Genomic DNA, 22126 nt, shown 5'->3' with positions numbered 1-22126 from the left:
GATGGAATACTCCCCACTTGCCGGGATGAGTGCAGCTCCCACAACACTCAAGAAGCTCAACATGATCCAGGACAAGGCAGGCCACTTGATTGGCACCCCATCCACCACCTTAAACATTCACTCCCTCCACCATCAATACGCAATGGAAGCAGTGTGTACCATCTACAAGATGTACTGCAGTAATTCACCAAGGGTCTTTCAACAGCACCTTCCAAACCCGTGACCACTACCACCTGGAAGGACAAGAGCAGCAGATACATGGGAATGCCAAAACCTGCAAGTTCCCCTCCAAGACACACCATCCTGACTTGGAACTATTTTGCTATTTCTTCACTATCATTGGGCCAAAATCCCAGAACTCCCTTCCTAACTGCACTGTGGGTGTACCTACACCACATAGACTGCAGCGGTTCAAGAAGGCAACTCACCATCACCTTCTCAAGCGCAATTAGGGATGGGCAATAAATGCTGGCCCAGCCAGCGATGTCCATCTCCTGTGAATGAATAAAAAAGATCAGAGTCCTTACTGAATCCAACAGGAATCACTGCCTGGATGGACGGCAAACAGGGGCAGGGGTGTTGAGGAACAGGAGGCCATGTGCATGGTTCCCAGTGCAAGCTAAGCCCATCGGAGAGCCCAAGGAGATGAACTCCTGGGCAAGGAAGGTGCAAGGTCTCCTTGTGGGGACCAAAGGAGCTGCTAATCCTCTGGCCCTGCAATGAAACATCATTTTCTTTTGGAACTGGCTGCTGGCCAAGGCAGGTTTGGCCTGGCGGAGAAGTCATCACTGCTCCTCTCCTCAGGTCTTAGGTTATGGTGGCCAGTTGGGATCCAAAGGCGTCATCAAAAACAAATTGGCAAACTTAAAGAGGATCCCGCTGGTGGGAATGGTGGGCATTGTTTACCCAATACAAATTAAAATTGGAGTCAGTCAGATCGGGGGTTAAAATCAAAGCTCAATCAAAAATACAGTTGCGTTTAGTTGATATATGATTGGAAAGCCTGCTAAAATCCATTGTCTATCAAATATGAGGAATGGGCAATTGCTTGTGTTACTGAAACGTACCAGGAACTGAACGCACTACACCCCAGGAAGCCTAAAGAAAACAGAAGAGGAGAAACTTTGCAGAAAAAGTGAGAATTGTTTATAAGACTCCCTCAAGGTGTCGTTTGGATAGCTATTCGTTCTTTTAACATCGAATGCTCTGTCTCCTTTAAGGCAGTGGTGACTTTACATTTGCCAAATTCTAAACCATTCCTGAAAAATAGTTTGAGGAAACACAGCGACAATAAGGGAAAAATATGGTTCCACTTGAGAGGCTGGGAGGTTAATGACCGACTGATTAATTTCAGCGGAGTTTTCTTATAGCTGAGAAGGTGTGTTCTCAACAATAAGGGGTTGGCTGGCATTGCCAATTTCACAAAATGTCACTCGTTTTGGCTCGTCAAACACATCAAATTTAACTTCGAAGACAGCAAATACCTTGAGGTGTGAAATGTATTTTGACAAATCTTAGCTAACGACTGCAGACATGTGCAGTGACACAGCATCAAATATCCAGGACACCACGCTCACCTTGAAGAACATTCCACTCTCGTTGTTCGCTGTTACCAGCCCATCAAATTTCTCCTCACAGTCAGTGTTAATTCCACAGGAATTTTGAGCTGCAGTGTCAAATAAAGAAGCAAAAATACTGTTAAGCATCTTACGTATTATTCTGCTAATACCATATTTTCCAGTGCAACACAGTCAAATTGTTACAGCGAGGCAACTTAGAATGGATTTAGGGAGCAGGGTGAAAGGGCATGGGTGCACAAGACATATTTCGAACAGGTTTTCTTGCTAGCCTTCTCTCTTCAGAGTGCTTGTAGAAAATTTGAGTAAACTGCCATTTACACAATTAGTGCAAGCGCACATTTACAGAACAAGTATTGGTTGCAGCTGGGATTAGAGGGTGAAACGTGATGGGTAAACTGAAGTGGCTTAAGATGCATAAAGGGGATGAAAGCACAGAAGTGAGATTGGAAGATATGGCAGCACAAGAGGAAAGCAAAGCTGAATAAAGTTCCTGTCAGAGTGAATTGAATGGGCTGAGCGACAACTTTTTGTGGCTTATTTTCTGTTGTCATGAGATTGTCAGCCAAATAGGCACGATAAAGTAAGAATTCTCTATTCACTGACGGGAGTGGCACTGTGAATGCAGCTGTGAAGATTTCCTCTGTCTGGTATTCAGCCAGAATCATTAACGCAGATTCTTTACGAAAATATTGATGACTTCACTGGAAATAGCAACCAGAGGAAATCTTCCACTATTGTCCTGTAATATGCTTAGTAGCTGCAAAATCCTCTGGGTAAAAGCCAAGACTCGGAATAATTACATGGGGAGCACTGTATCAATAAAACACTATCACGTTTTCATTGAGTTTATTTCCGAGATGGTTGTAAATAAAAAAAAACTGGGCTATTGCACAGATTTCTTTAATGGTATTTTACAGCATTTGCAAACATGAAATATTTGTGTTTCGAAAGCAATGGAGGAAATGTAGTCCCTAGACATGGAACATGGTGTGTTAATCAACACAAGAGAGCTAAGTGAAGAAATCTCACCATATTTTATTTTCGACACTGGGAGACAATTTTCTCTTCAGGGAAAATCTACTCAGTATATAATGATAACATCAAAATTAATTCTTTATAAATGGGTTTGTGATTTTGTTACAAAGGAATTCTTTCTCCATTATTTTCTACTGTTCTTTATTGATCAGTGGTAGGATACACTCCAAACCAATGAATTGAATAATTAGTTATTCTTCTACAGTTTTATTAAATGTATCTCTTGACCTACAACCTGAAAGGAATAGTTACTAGTAGTATGGATTGTGTCTTCTGGTTCCCACAAGTTAGAAATAACCACAATTTAGATTCAAAAAGTTTGGAGTTTCATCAAGTGTAATTCTTTCTATTTTCCACGTGGCTGGTAGACTGATAGACTGATACATTGTTGCTCATCACATGACTGCAGCGCAGGAGTGAACGTGGTACCCCAGGACACATAGTCACATGACAATTAGTTCCTAGCTCTTTATGAATAGTATAACAATAAAATATCCCTCTTTCTCCAAAAAAATTCATCCATATCAGTATAACTGTTCCACTCATTAACTTGTCTTTTCTAAACTAAAGAAGATTATTAATCGACTTTTACAAATAAACTGAACCCCTTAAGAGTCTTGTATAGCTTGTTTTCTTTTCTCGGAAAATACATCATTGAACATTATCACTTAGGTGGTAAGTTGCTGTGTCTCCATCTTACCAATTTGGTATTCCTCACTCTGGCAAGTTGGCATGCTGCACAGGCGATGTTGTGCATTTTGCTCCTTATGTTCTAGGGGTCATGCTTGATGTTGATAATGTGTCAACTTGCTGGTGATGTTATTGATGTTGCACTGCTTGGTGACTCTGTCGATGTTGTCTTGCTGGTCCATGTGATGTTGCTGCTGTTGTTGATGATCTTTCCTGCTTTTCCAACTCCGCCCTAGGTCGAATATAGACTCTGCTTCTTCTCATTTGCTGACTGGCTTCAGTCTTGATACTTCCTCCTGGTCACTTGGAGGAAGTATCTTGCTTGGCAGAGCTGTCTTGTTTTTTAAATTTTTTCACGGGATGTGAGCGTCGCTGGCTAAGCCAACATTTATTGCCCATCCCTAACTGCCCTTGAGAAGGTGGTGGTGAGCTGCCTTCTTGAATCGCTGCAGTCCCTGTGGTACAGGTACATCGTCAATGCTGCTAGGAAGGGAGGTCCAGGATTTTGACCCAGCGACGGTGAAGGAACGGCGATATATTTCCAAGTTAAGATGGTGTCCAGCTTGGATGGAAGCTTGCAGGTGGTGGTGTTCCCATGTGTCTGCTGCCCTTGTCCTTCTAGGGGGTCGAGGTCATGGGTTTGGAAGGTGCTGTTGAAGGACTTTCTTCCATTCAACAACTCTGCAGGTGATTTTATGTCAGCCTTCAGAGATGTAAATCAGAGTGACAATAAGGCAAGGTTTGGGTCTTCTTTTGTCTCTTGGCATTTTGTGAAGGTTCTCTTGAATGTCTGGTTCACTTTGGGTAATGGGGTGATGAAGTGATGACGCTGAACCCATACTGGTCAGCAAATTCCTTCAATTCTCTGGAGGTGATTGGGTTATATTGTCACAGCTTATTCTTTTAGGAATCTCTTGCTCGGCAAACTAAACTCATACTGCTGAGATAATTGTTGTAGTTCTCAAATCCTTCACCTTTCAAATAAAAGGGAACTTTGAGTCATAGTCTCCAAGTATGAGATATTCTTGATTGTGTGTGAATAAATCAGCACCCACTGTATGCCATGGTCTGGGTGGTACTTCAGTCAGCTATCATCTCCTCTTTTTGCTGTATATTTCTGTACTTCTGGCACACACCACATGTAGGTACCACTCTTTTGATATCTCTGTAGGTGCCAATCCAGTATATAACTTATCTGGCTTGGAGCCATTCCCCCATGTGGCCTCCGTGGATCTTCTGCATCGATTTGGTTATGATTATTCTGGATCTGGCCAGCATAACACCATCTTTCTAATGGGGTTTCATCTCTGATGGACTAGTACTGTTTTATTCCTGGCTGGGCTTGCTGGAACTTATCAGGCCATTCTTGGATCACTTGCTGAGAGAACGTCTGTAACTCTGCTTCTTTGCTGGTCTCATCTCTAATTTGCCTCTGTTTCAGCGGTGTTATGTTCACTAGGGGATGGATCGTTATACCTAGATCTTTTATCTCATGGTTTACTGAGATAAGCTGCAGCTTTTTGCAACTGCTGAACCCCAGGATAGTAGGACCAACTGTTTCAGTGACGTAGAACATTCACTTAATGTCTTTTCCTTTGTGGGCTCCTCTGATTTGGGTTGTTCCTAGCCCCTATTAGCATGACATTGCTCGGTTTCAGAGACCCTTTCTTGGGAGCAATTTTCTTTCAAATTTTCAGGGAATTTGGTATGGTCTGGTCTATTCTGAGTGGGATGATATTGCTCTGTGCTATGAATTCTTTTGTTGTTGTTTCACAGCATCAACCCTGCTGCCTTTCCCTTGACTTAAATGAAAGCTTGGGTAATCAGCATCTTCATCTGCCTACTCGTGGCTTCATTTGTTCTGGCAGTGTCTACGGCCTGTAATATTGTAAGCTTGTCCTTTCCAATTAAATCATTTTGTACTTCAGAGTGCGCAGAGCCCCAGATGACTTGATCTATCAATCTTTCATCTGTCTCCTTGAATTTACATTTTCTGACTGCATTTTCCAGTCGTGTTAGAAAATTGTCAACAGGATCACCTGATTCCTGCCTCAGGCCTTGAAATTTATTTTGGTAAATCGGATGATTTGAATTTGGCTGAAGATGTGTGCTGAATTTTTTTGTCTTCACTCAGCTCCCAGCTAGTAAACAAATTTAACCCTTTCTCTCCCGTCCACATGAGGATGTAGCTGACACTTTATGTTTCATTAATGTCTTTTAGAAAGCTACTGAAGGTCAGTCTGCACTTTTGTTTAAATTGCTGAAATGCCTCTAGTGCATCATCAGCCTCCCAATTCATCATGTGCTGGTGAGCTGTGTGTTTTTTTGCTGTGGTGACCATTTTGTTTATGAACAATTCACTCAGTTTTTCGCCCTCTAGCATTAATTCGAGTTGCTTTTTCAATCTAATTCAGCAATAAATCCATTTAAATTGCTTTGGATTTTACTTACAGACACCCATTTCCACCACAATGTCTTCTGGTGCCCATTATTAGAAATTATCACACTTTAGACCAAAAGTGCTGAAGTTCCATCAAGTGTGTTACTTTCTGCTTTTCGTGTTGCTGGTAGATTGATACATTGTTACTCGGCACATGACTGCGGTACATCAGTAAATGTGGCACCCCGGGATATGTATGCACATAACAATTAGTTCCCACCTCTTCTGAATAACATAATATAACAGTTTGATAAGAATGGTACAGTAGTGAATGTTCAAAGCGACCATGCTTTGATCTCATAACAGCTTATGTCCCACCAGTCTCGAGCTTTACAGGAATGGAACTTAAACCAGGAGATGTTGAATGCCACTTAAAGCATTTTAAAGCAACGTATACTAACGAGCAAAGCAATTACTGCTTCTATGCACAGTTTTGCTTTATATGCAAAAACAGAATTACCTGGAAAAACTCAGCAGGTCTGGCAGCATCGGCGGAGAAGAAAATAGTTGACGTTTCGAGTCCTCATGACCCTTCGACAGAACTTGAGTTCGAGTCCAAGAAAGAGTTGAAATATAAGCTGGTTTAAGGTGTTTTGGTGGGGGGTGCTGCGGAGAGAGAGAGAGAGAGAGAGAGAGAGAAGTGGAGGAGGGTGGTGTGGTTGTAGGGACAGACAAGCAGTGATAGAAGCAGATCATCAAAAGATGTCACCAACAATAGAACAAAAGAACACATAGGTGTTAAAGTTGGTGATATTATCTAAACGAATGTGCTAATTAAGAATGGATGGTAGGGCACTCAAGGTATAGCTCTAGCAGGGGTGGGGAGAGCATAAAATATTTTAAAATACTTAAAAATAATGGATATAGGTGGGAAAAGAAAAATCTATATAATTTATTGGAAAAAAAAGGAAGGGGGAAACAGAAAGGGGGTGGGGATGGGGGAGGGAGCTCAAGACCTAAAGTTGTTGAATTCAATATTCAGTTCAGAAGGCTGTAAAGTGCCTAGTCGGAAGATGAGGTGCTGTTCCTCCTGTTTGCGTTGGGCTTCACTGGAACAATGCAGCAAGCCAAGGACAGACATGTGGGCAAGAGAGTAGGGTGCAGTGTTAAAATGGAAAGTGACAGGGAGGTTTGGGTCATTCTTGCGGACAAACCGCAGGTGTTCTGCAAAGCGGTCGCCCAGTTTACGTTTGGTCTCTCCAATGTAGAGGAGACCACATTGGGAGCAACGAATGCAGTAGACTAAGTTGGGGGAAATGCAAGTGAAATGCTGCTTCACTTGAAAGGAGTGTTTGGGCCTTTGGACGGTGAGGAGAGAGGAAGTGAAGGGGCAGGTGTTGCATCTTTTGCGTGGGCATGGGGTGGTGCCATAGGAGGGGGTTGAGGAGTAGGGGATGATGGAGGAGTGGACCAGGGTGTCCCGGAGGGAGCGATCCCTACGGAATGCCGATAGGGGGGGTGAAGGGAAGATGTGTTTGGTGGTGGCATCATGCTGGAGTTGGCGGAAATGGCGGAGGATGATCCTTTGAATGCGGAGGCTGGTGGGGTGATAAGTGAGGACAAGGGGAACCCTATCATGTTTCTAGGAGGGAGGAGAAGGCATAAGGGCGGATGCGCGGGAGATGGGCCGGACACGGTTGAGGGCCCTGTCAACGACCGTGGGTGGAAAACCTTGGTTAAGGAAGAAGGAGGACATGTCAGAGGAACTGTTTTTGAAGGTAGCATCATCGGAACAGATGCGACGGAGGCGAAGGAACTGAGAGAATGGGATGGAGTCCTTACAGGAAGCGAGGTGTGAGGAGCTGTAGTCGAGGTAGCTGTGGGAGTCAGTGAGTTTGTAATGGATATTGTTGGACAGTCTATCACCAGAGATTGAGACAGAGAGGTCAAGGAAGGGAAGGGAAGTGTCAGAGATGGACCACGTGAAAATGATGGAGGGGTGGAGATTGGAAGCAAAATTAATAAATTTTTCCAAGTCCCGACGAGAGCATGAAGCAGCACCGAAGTAATCATCGATGTACTGGAGAAAGAGTTGTGGAAGGGGGCCGGAGTAGGACTGGAACAAGGAATGTTCCACATACCCCATAAAGAGACAGGCATAGCTGGGGCCCATGCGGGTACCCATAGCCACACCTTTTATTTGGAGGAAGTGAGAGGAGTTGAAGGAGAAATTGTTCAGTGTGAGAACAAGTTCAGCCAGACGGAGGAGAGTAGTGGTGAATGGGGATTGTTCGGGCCTCTGTTCAAGGAAGAAGCTAAGGGCCCTCAAACCATCCTGGTGGGGGATGGAGGTGTAGAGGGATTGGACGTCCATGGTGAAGAGGAAGCGATTGGGGCCAGGGAACTGGAAATTGTTGATGTGACGTAAGGTGTCAAAGGAATCACGGATGTAGGTGGGAAGGGACTGGACAAGGGGAGAGAGAAGGGAGTCAAGATAACGAGAAATGAGTTCTGTGGGGCAGGAGCAAACTGAGACGATCGGTCTACCGAGGCAGTTCTGTTTGTGGATTTTGGGTAGGAGATAGAAGCAGGCCGTCCGAGGTTGGGCGACTATCAGGTTGGAAGCTGTGGAAGGAAGATCCCCAGAGGAGATGAGGTCAGTGACAGTTCTGGAAACATTTATATGCATTGTCTTTGCACAGACAGTGTATACGGTGATAAAATCATGGATCTGTGCTGCTACAGAAATAACAGGATTTGCTATTTTGTTATTTGTGCAGGCAATTGGGCTTGCAATTTTTACTTCATCCAACACACCAAAACCATTCAGTCCTATTGCTGTCATATGCTTTTAAGTAAAAAGTCACTGGACTCATTCCTGGGATGAAGGGCTTATCTTATGAAAAAAGGTTGAACAGGTTGGGCCTATACCCATTGGAGTTTATTAGAATGAGAGGTGACCTGATTGGAACATATAAGATCCTGAGGGAACTTAGTAGGGTGAATACCCAGAGGATGTTTCCTCTTGTGGGGGTCTAAGGCTAGGGGACACCATTTAAAAATAAGAGGTCTCCCTTTTAAGACAGAGATGAGGAAAACATTTTTCCAGTCATTGCTGTGTGGAATTCTCTTCCCCAGAAAATGGTGGAGGCTGGGTCATTGAATTTATTCAAGGCAGATTAGACAGGTTTTTGATAGACAAGGGAATCAAGGGTAATGGAAGGAAGACAGGGGAAAGTGGATCTGAGGCCACAACCAGATCTTATCAAATGGTGGAACAGGCTCGAAGGGCTGAATGGCTTACTCCTTCCCCTATGTTCCTAGGTCCATATTAGTTTGTGCAGAGTATATATATCAAAGTTTTGGAAACCACAAACTGAATTCTACATGTTTGAATATTTTTTTTTTCACTTCTTGCACACATTTCTATTTTTCTCAAGCTTTTAAAAAAATAACGCATACAATCAGCCCAATTTCTTTGCAAGGCAGCCCAATTTCTCTCCTTCCCTTTGCCCAATATTCAATAATATTACCCAACTCTGCAACAGTGGCTGGCTGAATTCATTTCAACTCCTACTCTCCAAATACCTTGTAATAATTTGCTAAATAAAACGCAATAACAATAATTTCTCTACTGCAACAACAGTGAGGAGCTACTCAAATTGAAGTTCAATATAATTTGCACCAAGATCTGAATAAAACATATAAGGAAAATCAGTCAAACACTCGCAATTAGAGGAGATGAAAAATCAAAAAAGAAATTAAATTTAGTTGTAATACAACTTCCATTCTTCCTTTGCTAGAAAATTACTACCAAAGTGTTTTTTCTGTAATTTAAATGTTAAGCCACCAGATGTGTGTCTCATGCTTGAAGAGTTGAAGCTTTGCATTATTTAGCATATTAAGACCCACAGAATGTAAAAAAGAATTCTTCATTGCCTGGAGGTTCTAATTAAGTAAACCTTTGCTTGATGCATGTGAAAATTGCAATACAAGAAATTTCTTTTGCAGCCAGTCACAGCAATATAATAAATATGGAAAATTTTAAACCGATGTAATTTTTCTTTTGCTTCGGGATTCAAATATATCTACTATAATCAGCTACTCTGAATAAAGGCGAACAATCAGCCAGACACCTAAAGCACTTAGGTTAACATCCACATACTTTGTGTAATGGTAAATGAATATCACATTTCACACGCAGTATTCACAAACCATAAGTTTAAACTTAGTTATCTGTGGCACTTTTTCGACTTGCCAAAGATCTCAACTTTGCGTGATAGTGCAACTTTGCTGCACATTTTCTTCTGTGACACTAAGCCTTAAATTAGCAGGCAGCCAGTAAAAAAAATGAAAGAGAAAGAAAAGTGGAATAAATGGGGGTCTCACAATAAAAAAAAGTCTCGGGTGCAAGAAAATGCTGGAAACGCTTTAACAGGTCTGGACGCATGGACAGATTTGTGGAGAGGAGAAGGTAACTCTTTGACCCTTTGTCAGAAGCCTAAGAAATCTAACACTCACTGGGGTGCGAGATTGAACAGGCTGGTGCTCTTTCATTCAGAAGAGAGAAGACTGAGAGGTGCCTGATAGAGATCTTTAAAATTATCAATGGGTTGAACAAGGTAGTTGTGGAGAGAAAATTAAGGGCCACAGGACAAGGTCAAGACTAATAAATCCACAGAGAAATAAGGACAAAATTCTTTACTCAGGGGGTAGTTAGAATCAGGAATTTCCCACCACAAAAAGAGGCTGAGGCAAAGAGCTTAAAGGGAAACTAGACAAGTACATGAGAAGAAAGAAATTAGAAAGATATGCTAAAGAGACATTTGTGTGCAGTATAAATACCAGCAGCAGGCTAATGGGCTGAATGGCCAGTTTCTGTTCTGTATATTCTACATAATTCAGCATAATTATCGGCCGCTTAAAAGAAAAGGTTCTCAGTGGGTAAATATAGTGCACTGTGCTTTTATGAGCAGTGCAGACCAGATATATCCAAAGATGGGTCTATTGCCTTTACCATGTTGACTGATCTGCGCTGAGATCTGAGCTAAGCAAAGGAAGGGAATCAGCCAGGATTCCCAGCCCCGAACACTATTCTGTGGCCTCTGCTAGAAAGAGCAATGAGGATGCCACCATGGGTACATGGCCTGCTAACCCTCACAGCCTAAGCTCACTTGTGACAACTGGCCATTTACATCAAGTACAGCAGGACCATCAACACCCAACATAGCCCAACATGAGCCAATACCGTAAGGACAGAGGAAGAAATTGTAAAACCAACTTACTAACCACAATTCATGTATAAGATAGAGTGTTGCCCTTGCTTGACAAATGAACACAAATTTAAATAGCAATTTTATCATGAGCAACTGTTTATATCTTGCTGGCAGAATATTTCCACCTGGGTATTATTAATGGGGGTTATTTTTTGCAGCACACAAATATGCAATGGAAGAACATTTTCACATTTTTTGAAACATTCAGCAAACTGCAAGAGGTTAAACTTATAAACCGTGGATGGCCAGCTGTCAGTTTATTCCATGAATGCGGAAGACCTTTTAACTCACGGGTAAAGTGCTGCAATTTTCCTCAGCAGTGGAATAAAATTCACCTCCTCAACACCAGCCCAGTTCCCGGTCTTATTCACATTGCTGTGGGCCGAGTGGAAATTAGAAAATCATTAGCAGTTTTCAATTGCATGCGCAGGGATTTGAGAGCTGGCCAGACACCCATCTGCATCTGATGCATAGTCAAGGACGAGTGAGGGAAAAGAGAAAAAGAAAAAGAGGATCTCTGACTCTCATCAGATCAAGCATGATAAATATTTACAGCTATGAATTGTGTGGAAATATTATGTCAATGAGATGTTAACACTACCACCATAGTCCTGGTTCCCGTTTAATCATTCAGTGTTTACAAGCTGATTTCATTAATAAGGTTTGTTTAAATTCACACTATCTGGATCACTCTTAGGACATCTCTGCAGTGTGCTGGGAATGTCATCACACAATCAGCATGCTGCAAATAACCAGGATCTGCTTCTCATTTGATTTAAGAGGTAACAGAGAGCTCTTGTGTGGGTAGTTGCTGTACTACATTGTTTAAAACTGAAGCCATTATTTCTGTTGTAAAGTGTGAGAGATCTTTGACTTATAAACTCCAACAACTCATTTACAAAAATATGTTTTTTTAAAATTTACAATTCTTAGTCATTTATCTGAACATGGATTTAGTAGAGACATGCCGACTGCAAATGAGCAGTCCTCTAAGGCATGATTATATTCATAGTATTATCACTGTAATGAATACAGGGGCAAACATTTCAAAAATAATTTTTAATAGAAAGTGTCTTTCAAATCTCTGTCAAATGTATTTATTGTTCCTATAAACAGCAATTGATCCTATTGTGTACATTATTATTAAAAGGACACCGATGACATTGAAGCACAGTGCCGTGGAAGTCTAACACACCAAGTCATGAGATAGTACGGTGCAGATTCAAACCTGCAACTTACCCACACCATGACTTGCTGATCTCAACAGGTGCAGTGTGTCTTCCTTGGGAAGTGATGTGCAGAAGCCAAGTGTTTCTTCACAGAGAAAGGGCAGAATTGACGCATTAGCACACACTGCTATCTGACACAACAAAACAATCATGAGGATCAACCTTGGAATAAATCACCGATCTGTCCTCCAAGCAGGGATAAGGTGCAAGGACCAAATCTGAATGTGGAAAAATGGGGGGAAAGAGGAAGGCTCGATGAAAAAAAAAATTTTTGGTGGTGCTTTTCAGATTCTAGAATAAAGTCCAGTCATGACTGGTTCTCTCTCTAGTCAGCTGAATAAAAATGGCAAACGCAGATTGCTGGAGAAACTAGAATTGTATTTTGTTCCAGACCACAGAGGCATGTTGAAGTCTTCACATTAGAAAGCAGTCATTGTAAGGTGCTATTAGTGCACTTCTAAAAATAAAACTCCATTCTCTTTTCAAATGTATAAGAAAGAGAGACTTGGGTTGCAGCACACTGAAAATGTTAGGATAGAGTCACATTCCAGATTGCAAGAATCACTGTCTATATTGTTAAAGCAACCTCGCTTAAATGATACCATAGGTGTTATTTTGATGCAAGAACTAAAGTCACTAACACAAGATTTCTGACATAACTTACAGTTCCAATTGACTCAATCAAACCCTTGAATAGCCAATTGTTTTGGGGGAAAAAAATAATTATAAGTATTAAGCCGCAATCCCCTTGAATCCCGTTAGTGTGAAATAGTGAAGTATTTGAGAACATTACTGTGTTGTAAAGATCAATGTGGTGAGGCAAAAAATTAAATCCTGTTAGCTGAATAAGTTATTTGCTACAAAATTGGATTCACACGTCAGGAATAGTCACTTGCCAGGAATTCACAGTGACGATTAGTGAGAATTTTCTGTCACACGATTTCTTGCCTAATTTTAATTGCAGTGGAAGACTTTCTAAAATTTAAAACATACGTGCCCTTGTAATAATCGATTTCCCCTAGTTTTATGCAGAGCTGAAAATTAAATTGTGCAATATCTTTTGCAGAAGCTAATTCTTATTTCAACTGCAAACAACTGACCAAACAAAATATTCCCTTAGTGGGGCTAAAATTATTCTTTGAATTCAAGCAGCTAAAGCATGCGCAGACATAAAAAAAAAAACTGCTTTGGAGTTTCACTCTTTATTATTAAAAAGTGGTTTTAACTATGCTTGTTTTAGCCCTATTGATAAAACATGAAGTTGACAGACTTAGGATAGTCCTCGCATACAGTGTTCTGTCAGCACATTCATGGCATACATTTCATTTGGCAATACCTTTAAGGTTCAAATTTGCTTTTCCTTTTCCATCCATATGAAAATCATTCCTTGTTGCTGGCTCCTAATAAAATAAGAAGAAGGGGAAAGAGTGCTAATTTAATCGCATTTCATTTTTTGCCCTTTGGAGTCCAAAGGAATGTAGTGATATGTAAGGCAACAAAATAAAATCAGATGTCCAACCTGATGGAAGCACTTTAAGATCTTTACCTCTTTTTCTCTCGCTTTTTCTTTGTGTTTGCTTTGCTCCCCTCCCTCCACAACATGAAAACCTTTCTCTGCTTCCTTTACACCAGTGGGAATACTTCCCTTGTGGGTGATAGGATCTCTTTGGGAGGTCAAAGGTTGCCCTGGAGAGGAAGTGACAAGCTGCGAAATGTAAAAGAACAATTTTTTCCACATGTTCCTGTCCTCTGAAAGCAGTATGGGGTTGTCAGCCAACATCATTTTAAAATGGACCAGGTTACAACATAACATGCCTGTCAAATTCAATTTATAATTAGAGTAGCTGTACTTGGTTATAAAGTTTTACCATTCCAGTAGGTTATATCTACATACCACATATATCAGTGAAACGTGCTTGAAGTTAGCTTTGAAAACTTTCAAAGTTGTTTAAACACGAAAATAAATTTTCATTTTACACAAGGATCAAATTTAACTGCAGGATATAAATCAATCCCGTTACTTCCTTTGGGACACAGGTAAATGAAAAAATAATCCTATTCAGTACCTTGTCGCATATATTTGCATCTTATAGTAGAAGATGTTAGAGAAATAAAAACTTGGAGAAAGATTGCTGCTGGTGCGCTGCACAGTCATTCAGGAAAAAACAATACTGCTTGCAACACATCACATAAAAATGTTAAAACAGTGCTTCCCAAACTTCTTCCCCTGTGACCCCATTTTGAAGGTTGAAAATTGTCATGACCTGAGAGTGAGAGCAGGTGAGGCGTAGAGCTGAGAGCAAAGGTGGTTGGGGGGGGAGGTGGGTGTGTGAGGTGGAGCTGCCCGAGCAGGGGGGGGTAAGTTATGCGGGAGTTAGAGTGGTGAGAGCGGATGGGGTAGACCTATGAAGAGCAGGGGGGTCAGGGCTGTGAGAGTGGAGTTGAGTAGAGCTATCAAAGCAGCTGGGCAGGGGTGTGAGCGGGGAGGGTGGGCGTGGGTGGAGCTGTGAGAGCAGAGATGTAGGAGTCCGAGAACATGCGGTGATGCTTCTCCACCTACCGTTTTGAAGGCTCTGTTGGGAGCAGCGATCAGGCCTTGGAGCTGATTTCATTAGGCCACACTCATCGGAGCAAGGCAAGAGAAGAAATTGTGTAAGCGCCTATGTCAAGGACTCTCAGGGTTGATTCTAGGACTGCCCCATCTGAGCCTCCACTCCATGTTGCTGCTACAGAGCAGCAGGAGCTCACGACCCCCAGCTGCTAGTCCTGCGACCCGACTGGGGGAACACAACCCACAGTTTGGGAACCCGTGTGTTAAAACATGCAAATTCTCCATATGGTAGTATAACTGCAGTTCAAGTGAAACACACCCGGGCCCAGAATTCTGTTCCCGGGGTCGGGTTCGTTGAGTTGGGAGATTCCTGACCTTTAAAAAGGTCTGCCCACAGATGGGATTTTCGGTTGTGGGTGGGGAGCGGGTTGAAACAGGAATCAGGGCAGGGTGACCCCAGAATGAATCCGCAGGCTGCCAGGTGCGGAGGCAGGTTGGGCACAAGACCTACCTCTGTGCTCCAGCACTGTGTTGAAATAAATAAAAAATAATAATAAAAACAAAAATGTTCCTCTAGCCCTCACCCCTCATCCACCCGAGAGATTTCCTATGCCCCATCCATTGCCACACCCATCCCCATGGCCCTCACCATACCAATTTTGTTACCCTCTACCTATCCTCCATGGCCCCTCACAGCCCTATGCCAACTCATGCCAACCCATGCCCCCACCCACCACTCTTTGCACTTACCCCCTCCATACCAACTCACCCAGTATCACTGAAAAAAGAGACATGTTTAAGCTTTTTGTCTTGCACTCATCAGGACACCCGCAAGGATACCAATATAAGGGGAAAACAACAACTTATAATATATGTGAAGAGATTGCTGATTGGTTGGCAAGTGACGTTGCCATGGAGAATGCACCATTGATGGTGACTGACAGTTAACTGCCAAGCATTGTTTGAAATTTAAACCAGGCAGCTTGACACTGATTGGTCAAGGCATTGCCCTGAGGAGTGAGTCAGCGAACGGCTGTCACTTATTTTGTTGAGCTGAAACAGGCACAATATGTGTACATGTTCTTTCTGTCTGCAAAGAACAGGGCCCTGTGTATTAACCGTAACGATATGTAATTGTAATTATATGTAACTTCCAGTAAAGACAAATGTGCCACACTGCAAGCCTGACTGACAATCTTAAATTGGTTGTCTAATTCTTAGTGCACTGAGGAATATTTAGTAAATGTTGTCCAATCACGGAATCATATCTAATGTTGGATACTGTGTTTTGAGTTTTGCAAGCACAGGCTGGTTGGGTACGGTCTGTATCTTCCCCGCTGTGAACAACAAAAGAGACATGCTGTTTGATATGATCTGCCAGTCTTTGGAACGTATGGCCTACATGCCCATCATCACACTGGCACTGAAATTCATACACCAAATTACTCATTTGTGTGAGAGGCAGAATATCTTTTTGGCTTGACGGCAGCATCCTGTCAGTGGCAAATACCACTCGTGTTGCTACTGCATAGTAGCAGCGTGAAACAGCTAGCTTCACCTGTTGCTCAAATTTGTGAGACGCCTTGCCCTTCCAGGATAATCTGAAGTAGACTGAGCACTTTTCAGGGCTAAAAGTGACAAGCTTAGGCCCGTTCATGAACTTGAGTGATACACAGTGCAAAATGACGTGATCAGTGTAGCCATTATCCTGCAAGATGCCTTTGATGCGCCGTATCTCTTTATTGCTGTCCACAATTTAGTACAGCACACGGACATAGGCCGGGATTGTATGGCCCCGCCACAGCGTGTCTCCTCCTGGTGGATGCTGCAAGCCATTTAAATCTTCATTCAGTTCGGTGGGACCATAACATTCCACCGGGGGTTTTGAGTTGGTGGGGGGGGGGCATAAAATCCGGGCCATGATTTTTCACTGCTACAGGTAGATGGAAGAAGACAAAGACCTTAATGAATGGGCTGGGTGGAGCATCTCAATTTCTTTGTAAGCACATGGAAAGATTTTCACTGTGCACCATGTATAACAATATCATAAGCCCATCCTTCACAAATTGCACATAACACAACAGTGGAAATCTCCTCCCGTGGGTTTGTGTGGTTTAGAACTTACTTTAAATAGGATAATCCACCTTAGCATGCACTCACAACCTGGTAAACAGAACCCTCAAAGTAAATGATTGGCATGTTCCAGAGTTTCCATACAGATACATCCATATGGTGATAATTGATGTAAACTGCTCACATCAACTCAATATATGATATACATAAAAAGCAAAGTGGTTGAGCTCTAAAAAGTGGTTCAAAAACAAAATGTTGCTCTCCTATACTTTAGGCCAGGTTTCAAATTACAGTTTTGATGTACTTTAATATCATTATCAAATATTGAGTTTATGCTACCACTTTACATTTATTGCAAGCCTCATATGGATGCAGCTGTACAGAAACATAGGGACCATGTAAACCTTTTGCTCTGATGTGGTTGCCTATCAAGTTGCCAGTGCAGGATATATACTTCAAAAGGACAAAAGAATTGCAGGGCTACAGGGAAAGAGCAGCAGCATAGCACTAATTGGATCGCTCTTTCAAAGGGCCAGCACAGCCAGGATGAGCTGAATGGCCTCCTTTTTGATATTCCATAATGCTCAACAGCTTGTCCGAAGAAGAATGGTTTGGATGTAGCAAAGCAACAGAATAGCGATATTAAAGGCATAAATAAATACTTTAAAAATTAAAAGGGATGAACTGTTTTAATATCAATCAGTGGTGATGCTTGTTGCTAAACAGCAAAAAATACTTTGTATTCCACACTGCAAAGCAACCCTTGTCATAATAGACTTGACTCTGCTGTCAGGCTACTGACGTCAATAAAATTCTTTATTTGAATTTCTCCAGACTGTTAGACTTCCATGATATCCTAATACCTAGAATATCAGTGAACCTGTTTTTTTTTGAAGCCATGTTTTATTAGCATTGTTCTGAAGATTAAATTCTCTAGTTTGTAGTTTCTTCAGTTTTCAGCTGTATAGAACCGGATCAAATCCCAGAGATGAGACACTGTAGCTGATATTACTGTGAAATTGGCACCTGATGCCAAACCTTTACACAAAATAAAAAAAAGGGATTCGGGACACAAATACAGTTTGGCTCCAGCCCAGATAATCCATTTCAAATAATAATTTGCCAAGAAATGACCCAAAGGATTCTATTTATATAATATATCTTGATTAGACCATACCTCGGTTACATTTTAAAAACGTATTACATTTAAGATCTACAAATGTGTTTGACTGCAAGATGAAAAACTGTCCTTTGAGAATAAAGCCAACAGCCAGAAGCAACTTTGTAACCTCACTGAAATAGATGAGGATGTAAGTAATATTCATGTCAAGTGACCACACACATCATAGGCTCCTTGTTGATATCTTAATGGGATCTTACTCAAGTTAGCATAGACCTCTGAACCTCAGAGGCAGTGTAATGATCCCTAAGTGGACCTACGCATTAATATAAATGACTGCTAGTCTGGTCTGCAGGAGCTTTAATCTGGGAAAGGTCCGGAGTTTAACAAAACTTTTAAGTTCTGTGATGCAGCTGTACTGCAGCAGTAATTTTAGATTTCCTTTGTAACCAATCAGGGATACAATAATTACAACATAATTCAATAATGATTATCACATTTTTATAACCCCTTGCATTTGACTATTTTCTTTAGTTATATTTGATAGTTAACTAATATAATATTGCAAGAGCTCTTTGAGATTGCAAATTATTAATCTTCCAGACTCTCCGCGGGGATCAATTTGGCAACTTCAAGCCAAGATACTTGAAGTCAGTATTTGTTGTATTATAGCCTTTGGATAAATCACTTAGAGGAACTTAAAATAAGAACTACTCGAATCAGTGCCTGACATAGGCAACAACCTTTAAAACAAGAAATGCTTAACACACACATTTTGGTTTTACTATGTAACCTTTTTATTGCACGAGCTAGCCTTTCAAAACAGTTCCACTTGCTGTTGCTTTGCAAAGAAGTTTACACTTCCTGGACATACATATGGGGTCATTTTGTGTCAACTGCGGCTCAATCAGTAGCACTTTCACTGTTAAGCCGGAAGGTTGTAGGTTCAGTTGCTCCAGTGAAGTACTGAGGGAGTGCTGCAGTGTCCAAGGTGCCGCCTTTTGGTTGAAATATTAAACTGAGGCCCTGTCTGCCCTCTCTGGTGAATGTAAAGGATCCCACGGTTGAAATTTCAAAGACAAGGAAGGGAGTTACCCCAGTGCCCCAGTCAATGTTTGCCCCTAGCAGTAAATATGATGGAAACATCCTGAGATCATGAAGGGTGCAGTTTAAACGCAAGTCTTTCTTTTTCCGATTTTATGCTACATCATTCTGAAAACAGCACAAAGCTGGTAAACTATCCTTACAAAGCTATAGGGTGGAATTTATTGTCCCTCTGAAGACAGGTTCGAAGGTGGGGGGGGGAGGGGGAGATGGGGCTGTGTGATTGGGCGTGAAGGTGCCAAGTGGTGTTCCCACTAATTCCATTTCCCTAAAGCCCAAGAACAGCCTCCCTGAGGCCTACTGAGGCCTGAAGTGGCCACTTAAGTGTCCCATCCCACCACCACTGACATTTAAACAGTAACCAGCAAGGGTCCCGACATGCGGGCAACCTGCCAGGTAAACCTTGGCAGGTATGCCAGCAGCCAGGTGAGGGTGGTCGCTTCTACTTGGGCAGCCTATGCCTAATGGAGAGATCCATAGATCACCCACAGGTGACAACGGCCATCTTCCCTAAATACTCACCCCACTCCCCTTGCTCCCGTGCCCCATCACCTGGGCCTCCCAGCTTTTCCCCAGCAAACTCACCCACTTACCTTACTTCCGAGGCTCCATCACCGATCCTCTGTCTAGCGGCACCACAGTACCAGTAGTGGCCACCGCTCCTGGTGGTGCTACCTGTACAGGAGGGCTGCCAGCCTCTGATTGGCCATTCAGACATTGGAGCCATTCACCCCGCACTTGGATTTCTGTGGGGAAGGGGATTCCCCTCACAGAAGCTGTGAGGCCTGATGGTGGGAAGGTAATTATCCAATCAGCTCTTAATCCCATTGGGCCTCCCAAAAATGGCCACAGCAGGATTGCCACCGGTTTTCCGGCTGGTGGACTGGCCCTCCGCCATGACCATTAAATCCACCCACAGTCACTGGAAGCCCAATACAATCTATTTAATAAACAGCTTCAAGTTAAGTGGTTAACTTGTCGAGTAATGGTAGTTTGGCCATATCTAAAGATGCAATCGTCATCAAAAACATTGTAACTAAGACCGTTTTATTTATCTTGGCAACTTTGTGTATCGATGCACTTAAAAGGTTTGCATTTCATGCATCCATATAGTGTTACACATCAATAACACACATAAAAATCAGACAATATAGTGGCTAATACTCTCTAGTACATTAACCAAGATGATTGGTTTAAATATTCCATTGAGTCAAATAAAAAAAAACTTCTATTGGTAATTTCTTGGGAAAGCTACCAACCATTGATTAGCAAGCACTGCAAAGTCTCTAATCAAAATGCTTTATTCTTTAATTCAGCCATCCAGAACTAGCAATGGCAACAAAACTAATTAAATTGCTATCAGTACCATTTTCTTTTCTCATTCATATCTCTACGTACAGCTAAAGATATCATTTGCAGCAGGATATGATAAGCTTAAATAATTAGAAAATTTGGGGGAAAACATCATCAAATTTATCCATAAAATAAGTCAATTAAGTTTGGAAATAGCTGTAAGAAGCTTACCCCACAACTATCAATGGAGCCCGTTTCTCTCGAAATGTTGGAAGCTTTGTTACTGGACAGTTTTTGAGAGAGCCGTCTGGTGCCTGCCCTGCCGATCACTGCCCAGTTTAGCAAAAGGGTGATTTAAAGGGCATTAAGCCTGAATTTTAGTCAGGAGGCCGAACGCCCGAGGAATGGACCCCACTGGTTTGGCAGTGGGACCAATGGCTGCTTAGATTGGGCACAGGCTGTTCGGCAGCTAAATTGCAACATTTTTTCTTACGTATGGATATCAGATGCAACACGTACCAATTTCTACCCCTGTCCCTCAGCTTTACAAAAATCTTCCAATTCATCTTCCTCATATCTAAAGTAGATGATTTCACCATTTTCTAACTGACCTCCATCTACCATAGTTTGCTCACTCACTTAGTCAGTTAAACCTCCCTTCGTTAACTTCCTGCTCCCAGCCCATATAACTTACTATCTCCTAACGTATGTGCAGATTATCTGCAAACTTGGATATAAAACTTTATTCCTTCGTCCAAGCTATTGATATATGCAGTGAGGAACTGAGATCCCAGTATAGATCCCTGGAGAACACCACTTGTCAGATCCCACCAATAAAAGAATTAACTCTTTATCCCTAATCTCTGTCTCCTACCTCCTAACCAATGTTGGTTACCCCCAAATTCATGCACTCTAATTTTTGCTAATAATCACTGCTACAGAACCTAATCAAATGCTTTCTGGAAGTCCATCTAGACCAGGTCCATAGATGGCTCCACCCTCCAACATTTCTTCAAAAAATTAAACTAGATTATTCGGAATTGACCTGCCCTTCAGAAATCCATGCAAACTCTCTTTGATGTCCAGGTAATCAGCCAGTCTGTTTCTAATGACAGATTCTTGTAATCTCCAATGCTTGATGCTAAGCCAACTGTTCTGTGATTGCTTAGTTTCTCTGTCACCCCCTACTTAAATAATGGAGTGGCATTCATGATTTTCCTATTCAAGGCCACAATTATGAATCTAGAGAACTTTGGAGTGTAATAACGAACACATCTGCAATTTTCTCACCTATTTATTTTAATACCATGAAGTGGGAGCTTTCTGATCATGGAGATCTGTCTATCTCAAGTCCCATTATTCTCTCCTTTACTACTGTTTTACTTAAATCCATGAAGTTAGCTCCCCTTGGCTTATTTTTAGGTTCCCTTGTACAGTTGGTATTTAGTCCTTTTCCTCCATTATAAAAACAGATAGAAAGTATTTATTGAATATCTCTACCTTTTTCTAATTGGCTGTTACTCATTATTCGAGAACACGTTGCAATACACGTAAAACTGTCTAGAATTGCACTAGTATTAAGTTCTGTGGCTGACATACAACTGATGTGCATTCTCACTGAATGGCCAGAGCTAGGACCACTATTTTTAAAGGCGCGGGTGATGCACATTTAAGAACAGCAATTTGTATTTCAGTTTTTTTTTTAAAAAACAGGTGAATTAGGTAAACCCTAATTCAAACATTTGCTACATCTTACCATTTTAATGATAAGAATTCATCAAACAAACACTTAATA

At 41.8% G+C, this 22126-nt stretch overlaps 1 protein-coding gene across 1 annotated transcript in view; it reads right to left on the bottom strand.

Moving 5' to 3' along the window:
* ofcc1 (orofacial cleft 1 candidate 1) overlaps positions 1 to 22126 on the bottom strand; it is a 333910-nt gene that overhangs the window by 176026 nt on the left and 135758 nt on the right. Inside the window, exons 14-16 of the mRNA XM_041190069.1 lie at positions 13737 to 13895; positions 13527 to 13590; positions 1578 to 1666 (exon numbers count right to left, since the gene is read on the bottom strand). Of these exons, the coding sequence (XP_041046003.1) occupies positions 1578 to 1666; positions 13527 to 13590; positions 13737 to 13895 (312 nt within the window). The remainder of the gene's footprint in view (positions 1 to 1577; positions 1667 to 13526; positions 13591 to 13736; positions 13896 to 22126) is intronic.

This window comes from Carcharodon carcharias, chromosome 6 (genome assembly GCF_017639515.1).
Source record: "Carcharodon carcharias isolate sCarCar2 chromosome 6, sCarCar2.pri, whole genome shotgun sequence".
NCBI lineage: Eukaryota > Metazoa > Chordata > Chondrichthyes > Lamniformes > Lamnidae > Carcharodon > Carcharodon carcharias.
This window is presented reverse-complemented; position numbering and strand designations above follow the sequence as displayed.